Source organism: Nicotiana tabacum, chromosome 16, assembly GCF_000715075.1.
Source record: "Nicotiana tabacum cultivar K326 chromosome 16, ASM71507v2, whole genome shotgun sequence".
NCBI classification, from domain to species: Eukaryota; Viridiplantae; Streptophyta; class Magnoliopsida; order Solanales; family Solanaceae; genus Nicotiana; species Nicotiana tabacum.
This window is the reverse complement of record NC_134095.1, coordinates 145897655-145912909: the sequence shown is the minus strand read 5'-3', so window position 1 is coordinate 145912909 and position 15255 is coordinate 145897655. Positions and strand designations below refer to the sequence as shown.

Here is a 15255-nt window from a genome sequence, read left to right as displayed (position 1 = left end):
ATCCCATAGCTCGTGTGGTAAGAATTTGAATTGCAAGTCCAAGTCCAAGCCATTAGTCTAGAACTTGCCCCGCCATTAGCCTAGAACTTGCCCTGAATGTTTGTCTAGGCGAAATCCTAAGTGTATTTGACTTGAGATGTGATTATAGGCTCTCCTTGATCCGAATGATGTCTTGAACACTTCCATAGCCTACCAATGATAATATCCCTAGTCAACCCTTTTGAGCCATAGATCTTTTTTCTTTCAAAAACCACAATACAAGCCTTTACCCGTTCTAAAAATACCCTCTCTTGGAACCCGATCTTTCCTTAGCACAAAGCAAAAGCATAAGTTTGGGGGGAGAGACGAGGAATGCAACAAAGTTGTAAAAGTTACAATAATGAAGAAAAGGAATGGCAATGAAAAAGAAAGAAAATCAAAAAGACAAAAAGAATGTTCAATGTAGAAAAGAAAGAAGGGATTCAATAAAAGTAAAGAGATGAAAGGTAAAGTTGAGAAAAGAGAAAAGAATCGAAATGAACAAGAAAGAGTGACAGTGTGTCTCTCTAATCCTTTAGAAAGAAGTTAAATGACTTAAAAAGTCAAGAGAATATGTGGGAAAATGAAGCAAAAGAAGTTCTAAAGGGAAGATGGAACCTAACTAGACCAAACATTTCCTACCCTGAACCAAAAGCCTTCACTATATCTCCACAAAAGCCCTATATGATCTTGAGTTGAATGAAGCTTACATTAGTGGTGACTCACATAAGAGGCAAGCATATGGTACTTAGAGCCGGACTTGAGACTTTTCTTTGAGAGAGATGAGTGTATTTCCATTAACCTCGTTCTGAGTGCTACAATCCTAAAGGTGAGGTTTGCTTATGGAGAGTTGAGGGTGTGTGAGTTTGGGTTCTACAATGACCAAAGTAACAGAAAGAGTTTCTTTGATGTGTTGAGTCAACTCTTGATGCTCTTGTGTTGCACTAAATCCATGGTGCTTAAAAGTGTAAATGTTGTTAATGATTCATTTGAATTGAGGGCAACTGTTAGTCCCAATTGATGCTAGATGATGTCACTTTAGGTCAGCTGAATATTTTTGGATTTACTCTTGAGGGGTGGGCCTTATTTTGTTTGCTTGAGGACAAGCAAAATCTTAAGTTTGGGGGAGTTGATAACTAGGGAGTTGATACCATATTTTCATATTAAGAGTACATCGTAAGTCAATTGATATAAGCTCAGAAATGAAATCATCTTTGAAAATTTTATAAAGTAAGTTAATTAAGTTACCGTGGGAGTTAATAATATTTATGATCATGAATAACAAGTATCAAGATGGTTGGAAGGCTTAGAATCTAAACGAATTGAAGAAGATAAGTTTTGTCGAAAGTCGACAAGTTTGGTGTTACATCCTGTGCATTATAAGATGACGTATAATGAATATGAGACTTTTTAAGCATGATTGAATGAGTGTAAAGTCATAATATGACTATATATGATGTTTGGACATAAAATATAATGTTTTGGAAAAATTGGATTTAACTTACGGAAAAATAGAGTTAAGATTTGCCTTGTAACGAGCCATATTGAGAAATTAAATTTGTAAGCTTTATGATGTCATTTTGGGACATATATCATACCAAAATGAAGTTATTGGAACCTAGTTTCCAATAGTCTAAACCATTTATTCATATGACATCGGGGTAGAAAAATATGAATTTTTAAAGCAAGGGTCACCAAGTCACGTTGCCGCACTTCAGAGAAACTGGCAGGTTTATAGGCCAAGTTGCGAGGCGGTTTTCTCCCAATATATTGAGAGTTACATGAATATAATTATATTGAATTAAAGAAATATGTATCTAGTTTCCAACACTACAAACTGTTTATCAATACGATATCGGAGTAGAGAGATACAAGTGTCCGAAGTGGCACTGCTCAAGTTGCCAAGCAGGCAGCTTACCCACCTGCTTGGAGAATTGAGGCGGTGGGCTTATAAGTTGTCTTTATCCATTATATTTCGTCAATATCCAGAGATCAATTACTACAAAACACTCTCAAACTCTCCAAGAACTTGTCCAAGGTTCCAAAAACTAAACTCAAGAGGAATCAACACAAATCCTCATCAAAGGTGTTAAAGACTACAAAAGAATACTTATATGATGTTGTGGTGTGACTGAGGGCTATTGTAATTTAAGTTGGGATGGGATTTCGATTTTTAGTTGTTGTCCAAGGTATGTATAGCATCTTCTTGATTGTGCCTAAGGTTAATCTTGTATTTGTTGTGTTGTTTGAGTGAAAAACCATAAGATGCACTTGAAGGAACATGGGATACAGTTGTCTTTTTGGTTGGACTCTTTTGTGGTTAAAAATATAGTTTGCGGTGGCCAAAAATTGTGAGAAATAATTTGATAATGTTGTGGATATGGTTGTTAAACTTTTCTAGGTGTTAATTAAGTTGATTGAAGAAGAAAATATGAAAAACAAGTGATTGACGATAAAAATTAAGGTGCTAGACGTATGTGGCTGTTTTGGAAGACATTTTGTGAAGGTTTTAAACTACAAATAATATGGTACATATAAGTATGATGTTCTAAAGGTTGTAAACTAATTTATGGAATAAGAGTTGGATTCAAATTATAGCTTGTTATGAGTAAAAAACGACCTTGCCGCTCAATATGATTGTTAAGATAATCGAAGAAACTCATATTGGATTATATTGTTGTTGTTGCTAGTGTTGGTTATATTTGTTGTTGTTGGGATATTTATGAACCTTAGTGATCTTTGGGATGTATTAAAATAGGGGATTTTTTGTCCGATTTTCCTTAAGTCATACAACTAGCCAAATACGATGGTACAACACTATATGTTAACGGCAATATCATTTCACTTGTTGTAGATGGAAGAAGTTGTGTTAAGCTTGGTTAAGTAATAATGAAGAGATCATGCATGTATGTTAAGGCTAAGATCTTCCTTCATTTTGCATGATCTCGTTATTGCACAAGTTTGATAACGAGGCATAAATAAAAATTTATATCCCGAAATTTACGTATATTTTGCTAGTCTCGCAAGTTACAATATTTTCTTTATCGGGACTTCATATTCATTTGAGTATTTCCTTCTTCCAGTCAAGAGAGCAGAGAGTCTATATATATATATACAGTATCATAGTATTTTCATTACCATCAAGCTATAATCGATGGGCAGGCCCCTATTGGGCAATCTTTGATCAGATGGTAAGTTATACACCGAGCCTACTGTGGCCGAGCACATATGAGCGAGCCCAGTTGGCCGAGATACAGAGTCTAGTATGGCCGAGCATATCTTCAGATTATCTTTGACCCCCAGTTGTTTTCAGTTATATATTATTAGTTCAGTTTCAGCTTTCAGTTATATATTATTAGTTCAGTTTCAGTTTTCAGTATATTGCCTTACATACTCAGTACATTATTTCGTACTAACATCGCTTTTCTGGGGGCGCTGCATTTCATGCGTGCAGGTTTAGACAGACAAACGGGTAGAACTCATTAGATGTTGCCCGAGTTCAGCTTGATCGGTAAGCTCCATACCCTTCAGAGTTGCCGGGTCTAGAGCTTTACGTACATCTTTGTATATATATGTTATGAGTAGGTCGGGGCCCTGTCCCGATCACAGTATAATTTCAACTATCTATAGAGGCTTGTAGACGAGTCCTGTATATTTTGGTTTATCAGTAGACGTTCATGGCAGCCTCATCAGCATGCACAGTTATATATGTATATATGAGCTTTTGGGTATGTTTACCCCTTAGATGAGAGAGATGATATTTTAAGATGATTTAGAGTATGGCCTCATCGGCCTAAGTTAAGGGTTACCCCTCCAGAGTTCACAATTACAGAGTGGTATGTTCGGGCCGAGTATGGCATCGGGTGCTCGTCGCGGCCCATCGGTTTGGGTCGTGACAAAAATAAGTCACAAATACTCTCAAGGCATATAGTCACAAGAATCAAGAAGAAAGTACTCAGCACATATGCGTCAACTCTAAGCCCCGATATAAAATATGTCAAAAGCATAGATACTCAAGTTCTTTCCATTCCATTATCAGTTCAAAACAAACAAGATAAAGAAAAAATAAATCTTTTTGTGTTTTTCTTTAGATTTTATACCCTCAAGAAAACTGTCTAAGAAGTCCATCATTGGGAAAAGTCCAAAATATTTTGAAAATTCTACTAAAAAAAACTACTAGCCAGCTCAAAGAGTCATCCCTTGGAAAAGAACCGTGGTCATAAGAAAAACCAAGAGGATAATGTTTACCTAATTATTTTTTTCAACACATATAAAATAACACAACTAAACTAGCATAAGAATCCACCCAAACAGTCTTTTCACCCACACTTAAAATTGTGCATTGTTCCCAATGCACACCCATAAATACAAGAGGGTAAAAGAAACTCCCTGGTAGGCCATAGGTCGAAGCATTAGCAACTCATGGGTTATTCAGACTTCTTCCATACTAGATTCTTTGTGCGGCACCCCACACTTAGTTCTCACCATCTCACTTGCTTTGTTTTCTTCCAATGGATTTGGTTCTCATGCTCCTAGAAAATAAAAAGGCGACACCACAAAAAAAAAATATTAAAAAATAACCAAACTGGATTGTCTCCCAACAAGCTCTTGATTTAACGTTGTGGCACGACGAGATTCACTTTTTACCTCCACCTTGAGCTTATGAATTGAACCTTAAGTTTTGCTTCAAGTTTTAGGTTATGCTCCAAGGGTGGTGGAACAAATCTAACTGCCCCAAAAGAATAATGTAGTATTCTGCTCTTCTTAGACTTTGCATGAGGTATGTAATCCTGACTTCTGGCAAGAAGAATTAAAGAATATAAGCACCTTGTTCCTCATTCCTTGACTCCTCAATTGGCTCTGATGACTCTATTTTCATATCATCATCCAAACACAATGTGAAAAAATGCTTGGAGTGTGGACCAATGCGCTCAACTACATGAACCTTGGGATTTTCAACTTCCTCAATACCAATGACACTAGAGTCAACTAAATATGTGTCCTCAATGTCCTTGGTTGACTCGAGTATCTTTTCTACAACATCGACATCTTCAAATTTTAGCTGGTTAGAGTATTGGTGTCCTACTTTGGACCCCTTCATTGACACCTTAATTTCTCTCTCTAATGCACACAGCTCCTAGCTACTATCCATAATATTAACATGTTGAGCATTAAAAGTTTCAACTAGTTGGCTTACTTGAGCCTTCAAGTTGCAAATAGTTGCATCTTGCCTTTCTATCTGTAGTTGTGTCTCATAATTTTTTTCCCACATGGCACCTTAGCATATCCTTGATCTCTTTCAGGTTGTCATCCCCGGGTTCTTTGTTCCTGTTAACCTCACAAGAAAAAGTAGAACCATCATAGTAAGGGGTTGGGGGAGGATAAGAAGTATAAGCACAACCATGAAAGTGACCATCTTGATTATCATACATATCACACACATTCCACACATAAGATTGAGTTGGTGCACATAACTCACTCTCAGAAAGATTTTGATAATTTTCCTCCACAATATGCATAAGGAGGATCAACAGTAGAAGTACCAACATCAAAACTCTCATAATTCCAGCATGTCATGTTTCTCAAATCAAAAAGTAAAACAAAAATTTAAAAACAAAAAATCAAATACTAAAAAACAAAATAAAAGTTCAAACATGAAACCTAGCTATACGTACACCTATAGCTACACCATTAGTTCCCCGGCAACAGCGCCAAAATTTGATCACGCCCAACTCTAGTCCTAAAAAGGATAAGTGTCGCTGTAAATATAACTCGGTCTAAAATTTCGAAGTCGAATTCCACAGAGAACTAAGGTTTAGCTACAATTGTTCACTATCACCAAGAAGACAAAGTTGAACAATTCATAAGTTATAAACATTAAGATTCTTATGTCTAAACTAATTAACTAATAAATTAAAATAGTAAATTAACAACTAAAGATACTAAGGGTTGGAGACAAGATTAAGGAGGTCTAGAGTTATGATTTCCCCAATTATTGGAATCCTTTCTGCTATATCTCCTATAATTTTGCCTAATTATTTTCTATTGATCGTGAGCACTTCAAGTGTCGCAATTCTCTCCCGAGCAACTACAACAATTTATTAGACATATTCTCCCGAACTACGCTAGCTGGTACAACCTTCTCACTATGACCGTCAAGGCTTTGTTATTCTTAAACCCACCTTTAAACCTGCCGTATTGATTCCTCATATACGTTAGGAGTGACGTTGTTCAACAACTACCTAAATATATACCCTGTACCAAGCACTACATAATAGGCACAGTCAGTTGATGGTCATTCAATCAACACAAATAAGCATGTAGTTGAGCAAGTAAAGAAATTCAAAGACTAAATTATATTCAAACTTAACAAGAATTCATCCTCCAAAAGGTTTCATCAAAATCTTAAATAATAAACAAGCTACTCATAGTAGTATGTGAAAATACAATACTAAAATTCATAACCAACAATAGAAAACAGGAAGAAGAAAGAAAAAACTCGGGTTGAATCTTCCTCCTTGCTCCTAATGTATTCTTGCCTCAAAAGGTATTGTGTAACCCTAAAGTAGTGTCTCCTCCTCCAAAATTTTCTAAAAATCATGTTTAGCGTGTATTTATATGACCTAAGTAGGGTGGAAGGCCGTCCAATACAATCTAATCTCGGATAGGAGAGCTAGAATCTGTGTCTGCCTTCGCGCATCGCGCGCCCAAGGACGTGGGGCTTTTGCAATTTTCCAGTTCGCGAAGCAATCCATGACTTTGCTTCACTTTGCTGTTTTGTGCCTTCAGTTTTCTCCTTTTTCGCGTGCCATGCACGAGATTGGACAATTTCCCAATTCTTTCCATCTCTTCCTTTTTGTGTCAAATTGTCATCTTTTGATCATTTATTATCCAAACTTGTTCCTACACATAAGAAACACATAATGAGCATATTTCACTTCAAAAAGCACGTAATCTCTCGCAACTCACACAAGAATTAATATGCAAACATATACTAAAAAATATGCACTTTTCATCATTTATCAAATGCCAACATCAGATTTGTTTTATGGACAAAAAAAATGATTATATCATTATTCTAATTTATCTAAATTAAAGATAACATATAAATCACAAGATTTTTTTCATTTAAAACCTCTTTACTTCGAAAGTTAAGAATATATACTAACAGAAATCAAGGAAGTAGTATCAGATAATTGTGTAAAAAATTTAGGGCCATCTGCACTTAATTAAGTTGTGTTGATAAAACTATCACCAGATATTGAATAATACAACAAATTCTTATGTTAATTGTGCATTATCAATGATCACTCGATTTTTTTCTTTATTGCCCTAAAATTATGAAATTATTTTTTTGTAACAAAGAACAAGTCCAACTTTGCCTACATATGACAAAAAGTTACTTTAGGATATACTTGGACAAAGTTTTTACGATATACTTGGACAAAGTTAAGTGACTTTTTTGCTAAAAAAAGTATTTTAGTAACTTTTATAACACTTAAGTAAATCAAGTTGAGCAATTTTTTATTACCAAATATAATTTAACAACTTTGGTGTAATAAAGCGCAAAAACATGTAACTAACCCTTATTGCAAAATTGTGTTTCAGATTTTTCAATTACGTAGTATTATAATTCGTACGAAGTTTCTTACCAAATACAAATTTCACTGGATTGTTATTGAATTACTATACTACCAAAAATAAACATGTTTCTTCATTTGTGAAGCATTTCTATTAGTAAGATCCAATGGATTAAGTTAGTTTTTCTTTTTTACACTAAGAATTGTACAATATACGACCAAAATAGAACTTTTAGTGCTAAAGGATTAATTAAACAAGCTCTTAATCATCTCCTATGTTTGTTTAAATTGTCAATTAATGAAAATGACATCCAACAATTTGGGTGAAAGAGTGAAAAGATTAATCACTTCGACAAATCTCTGGACGTTCAAGATGAAGGTAATCTGAAGCATTTACAATAAGAAAGGATATAAAAAGTTAGAAACCTCTATGGAGCTCTATGTAAAAACCATCACGTAGACTTGATATGAGAGGTTCGAGCAGCAGCTCTCTGCAATGCCTTCAACTTATTAGCCTCCATCCGAGCTCTTTGTTCTTCAGAGATCTGGATAGAACTTCGTGCTACATTATCCGGAGCCTGATTTACTGTATCTTTCCCTGCAGAAGATGTATCAACAGCAACAATCTTTTGAGGGGATAGTTGAGATGGCTCCTGCGAAGTGTGCAATGCAATATGGTCAAAGAATCAGCAACGGTAGGTAAGTAAAGGATGCTAACAATCATTGTAACAGAAGTCCATGCCAAATATACTACCAATGTGGCACGCGAGATCAAAACATACGTGAGGATAAGTCACTGGCCAGATAGGTAACTATGACATCCTTGGTTAACAAATAATCGCTGATCAGGCAAGTTCTCTTCATATGAGAATTTGACTGAAAGTTCTTCAAAAAACTTCAGAACAATTCTCCAAGAGTTGCGTTCAAAAAACTATCCTAACGCCAAATATAGCACACACTAATCTTTCTCTAGCAAATCTCCTCAAGCTTCTAAGAGTAAAGTACGAACTTCACGTTCTAAGAGCACTCCTTTTGGACTAGAAGCACAAATGATTTCCTAGTTTCTGTGGACCAAGCTTGATATTTTTCTTAAGCTAGCCAGAAATATAACCCTAATCTACTGTGGTATTCAGATAGTTCGAGATTGGTACATATAAGAAATACTAGACTGAATTGATTGAATCCGCTAGTCTTCTGTTGCACAACCTTTAACGATCTATATATGAATCTCTGAGGTGGCACATGGAGAGGCGAACAAGGGATTGACAAATTATCCAAGGACTGGCCTGATTTTTTTTCAGCATAACCAACTCACATTCTAGTTGTACCATTGTGGAAGTGTGCTGTAGCAAACTGCATAAAATATCATAACACAGAAACAGGGGAAAAATAGACTAGGAATAGCCTTAATTTCTTACTCTAGAGGTGATTCAATAGAAAGGGCTGTTGGGCCCTATTTTGGGTGTTAAGATGAGAGTTTCATCCCCCCTATAGTTCCAAGGCCATTTATATGAACCCGGTAAAAGTTATCAGAATCACGGTACTTGCTAATCACTTTCAAAGCACAAGTGTATATACTTTCCAATGTGTAGTTCATCTTGTCTCACTTGAAATAGATGTAGCCCAAGCACATCAAATGCAAATTGACAACTGTTTCACTCTCTCAAAATCTTAAAGAATCATTTTCTTTTTCTTTTTCTTTTCTTGGGTGACAGATGGTAAATTGGTATTCCAAACACAAGGGAATAACTGTGTAAATACTTGTGACCAACGACATTTTGGCATACAAAATGAAAGAAAACAGAATGTTATTGTATGCTTCTAAGTAGGGAATAATGATCACTGATTAGATGTAAAATTTGGGCTTATATATGCCAGATAAAAGTAAACACTTGATAGTTATTTTTGGAAATGAAACAAACATTGACATAGAAATCAGTTGGAAGTTCCATTATGCTTACCCCAATTGCCTTCTCCCACACATCATTAAGCATGATTTCCTGAAAATCTTTAGGATTTGGATTTTGTGTGGTATCTTCTGGATAGTCAGTTGGTTCTGAGTCCTTGAGTTCTGCATTCAATATACAGCAGAAATGCAATTTCTGATTTCAAATCCAAGCATTCACAAGTAGAAGAGCAAACTTATTCATGGGAGAAACATAACATGAATTCTCCTTCTTTGCTATTTATAGAATCAACAAAATGTTTACTTGGAAGTGACCATCATGATTGCAAATGACCACTAGCATACATAGGCATATCACTTTCTGTAGAAAAACAATATTTAGTTTTTCAAAGCAAAAATGCACATCTTCTTTGAACTCTGCATAGTCAATAACGTTACTTGTTCATCATAGTAGTTCTTCAATGCTTAAAAAGAAGGGAGGGGCTAATATGTGTATACATTTAGACATTCAATTTTAAAACACTAGAATATCAAGCTAGCCTTGAAACTGCATACCCTAAATAACAATTTGTTAGTGAAATATAACAAGACAGCTCCTAATTATCAAGTTTAACTCTTAGCCTAAATGTTCCAACCTCAAACTGGTATGAAATCTTACATAATTCACCGAATATAGATAGGAAAATTGAAGAATAAAGTATAAGCCCGTAAGATTAGAATTAGGTTATTTTCCTAGGGTAAACATAGAGAACAGGTTTTGTTGAGAATCAATACATAAAACTATTATGAGTGAGTAAGAGTCAAGTTTGAAGCACTCTGCAAATGAACGAATTAGAATTCACATTTGACAAAAATTAATCTAATGTCTCCTATAATTACCGAACAGCCGCATTTTGTTTTCCTGATTTAAGTAGGTAGGCATTTGGACAATAATTATATGAAGTTGACAAAAGAGTATTTGTAAGTTTGAATTTGAAAAAAAGTAATTTGAAGTTGAGGTTGTGTTTGGACATAACTTCACTTGGGAAAATAGTTTATAAAAGTTGAAACATTGTGAATAAAAAACACTATTCACTTGAAATACTACTCGAACCAATATCTCAATAGTTTACCAAAATTTCAAAAATTAAAGTTTAGTATCTGAGATACTGAAATCATAGTACTTTCAAACTTTAGTATATGCTTTAGGAGAAAAGTAAAGCAAGTGATATTAAAAAAAAAATAACGGAAGTTCATTTTACCAGTAATTCGTTAGTCACCATATTGCTGCTTTTCACAGCTGGAAGTAATTCATGATTAGAAAACAAGAATACTTAATGAGTATAGAAACTAATAGAGATATACCCTGTTGATTTGTTTCTTGTTCTTGAACTTGTGGCTCATACAGTTTTGCAGGATCCACTCCATCGGCAACCCTGTCTCGTAGTCCTTTCATGCATAGCTGTTCAAAGATAAAAGAAACTTTGTAAGCTTGTTAATGAAAACATGGAATCTTTAATACTTGTTATGTGTTCAGTGAAGGTCATACAAGAAACTATCTTTCAATCATTATATATTGGGGTACACAGCCTCTTGCCTGGAGTGAGATTTATCTGGTTAAAAGTCAGCTATGTAATATGTGTTAAGTGAATATTAAGCTCATATAACAGGCTTTCCACAACGGAATGCTATTTAGCAACTAATGATGCATTATGGCAATAAATTTGGACATAATTACCTAAACACAACATCTAGGTGAAGGATTTCCATAGAACATTCACTAGGAGAAAGAATGCCTTGTTGAAAGATGAAATATCTTCTTATCTCACCCTTGTACTACTTTTCATTCAAAAGTACGAAAGGTGAAAAGAAGGAAGAGGAGTTTAGTGAAGGGGAGAGGTCATTACCATGTTTGATCATGAGTAAGTAAATGAAGAAAGGAGAAAAACTGGTGGGCTTGAAATTTAATGTGCTCAGCCTCTTAATATTAAGAGAACACCTAGAAGCAAATGACAACACGATTTTTCATCCACGTATAAAATCGGTATTTAATCTAAAGAAGGGTGGTCCACCTACAAGAATAACGACCTCTTAGTTCTATATGGCAGGATGCACATGATTAAGTTAATGAGCGATGCAGATGATTAAGTTATGAGCTATATATTCGCAACTATCAAACTAACACAATCAAGAGAAAATCAAAATATGGATAACTTCTAGGTCACAAATTCTGTCGAATTTACTAGATGAGATGCATCTACTTCTTAAAACATCATAAGAGTACAACAAAATAGTTCTACACTTCTAGTAACTTGCTGACTTAAGTTAAAAAGCACTGTCAGTATTTTTTTCCCAAGACTGAGTATTCTGTTTAGACATGATTAAAGGGCCTCTATTTTCCAAAAGCTTTCTTTTCCATATATTCCAGTTAATGATGCAGGCACGCAGCTCTAGTGAAAGCCAAGTAAACAATAAATTCAAATGAAATATGATACACATTTCATCACAAGTGTATCTAACAAAATTGGAATATCAAAGCTGGGGAAGTGAAAGCAGTTACCTTAACTCTCTTTGAGCCACCAAGTCTTTCCACCTTATGTATGAACTGATCAAATGAGTAATAAGGAAGTAACCCTGAGTGCCATTCAGCATATAAGCCAAGTAGGTATCCCAAATCAGCAACCTGCAACTTATTAAGATTGCACTATGAACAAATTACTCGATGATGGAGTACCACTAGTATAAGTACATATGCTTCCATATTGTTCATTTTATAGCAAGAATGCAACTAAAAGGATAGCGTATCACATAACCAAAATGATGGACTAAGCATTCTAACTTACCAATCTAAATAAGACACAAGATGAATGATTGTTACTTTTCTTTTCCACTTGCACAAATTAAATAGGGAGCAGCAAGTCTGCTTACTGCCACAAAATGTTTATAAAATAAAACTATTAGTACTGACATGTTAAGTGCTTAAAAAGTGTATGTTATTCTGGATCAAATTAAGTAGGTGTTTGGCCATAAGTTTTGGAAGTTTTTTTTCAAAAAAAAAATCAAATATGTGTTTGTTTATAGAATTAATCTAGCTTTTGTGAGATTTTGAAAACCAAAATTTCAAATCCCAAATAGGGCTTAAGATTAGCTTGAAAAAAATGACTTTTTAACATGTCAAAACTTGGCCCAAAATTTATGTCCAAGCACATTTTCAATTTCACATGTAACTTCACCCAAATAAGCTTTTTCTAAAAAAAAATTGGGAATCTATGTCCAAACAGATAATAAAACAAAATTAAAACCCTCGAAAAACAAAATTGTCTTTCTACAAATTTGTATTCACTATATATGTATTTAGTGAATTTTTTAGTACATACACAAGGTCTGAGCAAAAGTTAGTGCATATAGAACTAGTCAGTGTGGATCGGCCTCTGTACCTCATGACCGCGGCCTCGATATTTGAAAGCACGGGGAAAATGACGGAGAACGTAGCCAAGTCCTTTATCAGAGAGAAGGATATCCGGAGTTAGCTTAGGCATTGACCTAGGAACTTTCTTCGGCTTAGAGGCAGAAGCTCCGGCACCGGAAACGGATCCGGGTCCGGCATCGGCGCCAGATTTTGAAGCATACGCCGTCGTGGTATTGGAATTAGTTTTATCGGTACTGTTTGGATTGGAAGGGCAATCTCTTGACCAGTGACCTGGGCGACCGCACTTGTAGCAACCTGTAGGCGCTGAACCACCGCCGCCGCCGTTGCCGGATTTTTCCATTTTCTCGTTTTAAAGCACTCTTTGAGATTCAGAAAGTTTTTAAAGTGATGATTTTTTTCATTTCTGGTTGAATAGGTAAAGGCGAAATTAAAGAATTTGACGTTTTTCAGCGTTTGGCGGGAAAAGGAGGAGGGAAACTGTGAGAGTGAACGGAAGGCCGATGGGTATTAATGGGCCATTGGGCCGGAAGTTCATAATGGGCTAAGAATTTGGGCCGTATAATTACCTACAGATGTACCACAAAAAGACACTACTTACTAACAATTAGTCATGTTATCAAAAATAGCCAAAAAAATTACTAATGATATAAACATTCAGAAAACATAGGCAAAAAAAGATTTTCTTCAATGGATATTGTTAGAATTCATTGAAACCACATAGATGCGGTAATATACAAATTTGAAGAAGATTGAAGGTGAATTAAACTAGTTAGGAGTCAAAATTCGTTACACAAAATATATAATATTAAAAATATTTTTAAAAGAAAAGTCATAAAAGAATTTTTTTTTCCATGGATATGGTTGGAATTCGTTGAAAACAAATCGATGAGGCAATATATAAAATTTGAGGAAGAATATCTGTGATTTGGACTGGTTTGGTATTAAAACTCGGAGTTAAATTCGAGTACAAAAAGTTCATATGCGACACATGTATCATGCATGTATCTCAAATACGGTTATACATGGTATACAAGAGATACATAGCGAATACACATGATACATTAGTGATACACAAGTAATAAACTGAAGATACACGCTGTGATTCACATTTCATCTTCTCCTATGTTCGTCTTTTACTTCGAAATTGCTCAAATTTGAATTGAAACCACCTTAAAACTACACTAATTCATCCCAAAATCGAGTTTCAAACTCCTTGAGATGTACCCAACTTATTTCAACAACACCCACTCATAATAAATTTCAATTTCGGGAACCTGAATTTTCAAACTCAAGCTTAAGCGAGTTTTAAAGACTTTCAATAGAGTTTTAGCTCATCTTCTTCACGTTTCTAATTATTTTACTAAGTTACTGTATCAACATACTTGCCTTTATGATTTTCAATGATCTCTTTTCTAACTTTTTTGTATTCAGATTTCTATCATTAGCTTGCAGACTGAAATGTTATTAGCCATATTTGAATTAAGGTTCTCTTCATGCACTGATGCACGAGCAGATTGAAATAATTTAGAGGTTGTAATCTACCAATAAAGATGATCTTAGAGTAAAAAAGGAGCGTTGAAAAGAAACTGACATTAACTGAAAACTTTTTGGATTAAAATGCCATTTAGGCCCTTTTGGGTAGATATTTTGTTTTGGCATTTGGTCAAAATTGTTTATGGACTGACAGTGTCACGTCTTTAGTTGTTAACTAAGTACACGTGCAGCACTTGACAACTCGCTCACGATCTTGCATAACTTGCTCACGTTCTTGCTATGTCAAGTTAGTCTTACTACACTCAAGAACGCTAAGAGAATGAAAGAAAGAACATAAGAGAATTGTTAAAGGAAGCTTTGTATTAGAGAGAACTTGAATTGTTTGCTTGGTTGATGAATTACAAATGAATACCCCCTATTTATACTAATCACCTAGGGGCTAGTATGTAAATAATAATTGTTCTACAAGTCTTTCCATATTTACAACTAAGTCCATTCTCTAGAATATTCTACACAGCTAGATTCTTCTGAGGACTTTCCTAACAATTCTATAGGGTTCTAGGGTCTTCCTAAGGAAACCTCTATATTTCTCTAGAATCTTCCTACAAAAGCATAAATATCTAGAACTTTTCTAAGGAAATTCTCCATAGTTCTAGAATATTCCACCAAGATCTTTTCCCTAACTTATGTAGCCCTTCCATATGGCAAAAATATATGCCAAGTGGCACTTACGTGGCATGATGATGTGGCGGTCATGACACTCTCCCCCACCTAATTTTGTGCCGCCCTCGGCACAAAGCATCGACACATATGTGCGCACCTCGCCTTAGCGTCGCCAAAGATCTTTG

General features: G+C 35.1%; 1 protein-coding gene across 2 annotated transcripts; it reads right to left on the bottom strand.

The window, feature by feature from the left end:
• Positions 1–6594: 6594 nt before the first annotated feature.
• LOC107780880 (uncharacterized) lies at positions 6595–13379 on the bottom strand. Of its 2 annotated transcripts, XM_075233432.1 has the most exons (6): positions 12921–13379; positions 12044–12166; positions 10849–10945; positions 9560–9669; positions 8025–8251; positions 6595–6921 (listed from the first exon to the last, which is right to left on the bottom strand). In XM_075233432.1, the coding sequence occupies exons 1-5, from the start codon at positions 13251–13253 to the stop codon at positions 8051–8053; spliced, it is 864 nt and encodes a 287-aa protein (XP_075089533.1). In that variant the 5' UTR covers positions 13254–13379; the 3' UTR covers positions 6595–6921; positions 8025–8050. The 2 variants fall into 2 exon arrangements, with proteins under 2 accessions (XP_075089533.1, XP_016456978.1); XM_016601492.2 differs by lacking the exon at positions 6595–6921 and having other exon boundaries at positions 7848–8251.
• Positions 13380–15255: the final 1876 nt, after the last annotated feature.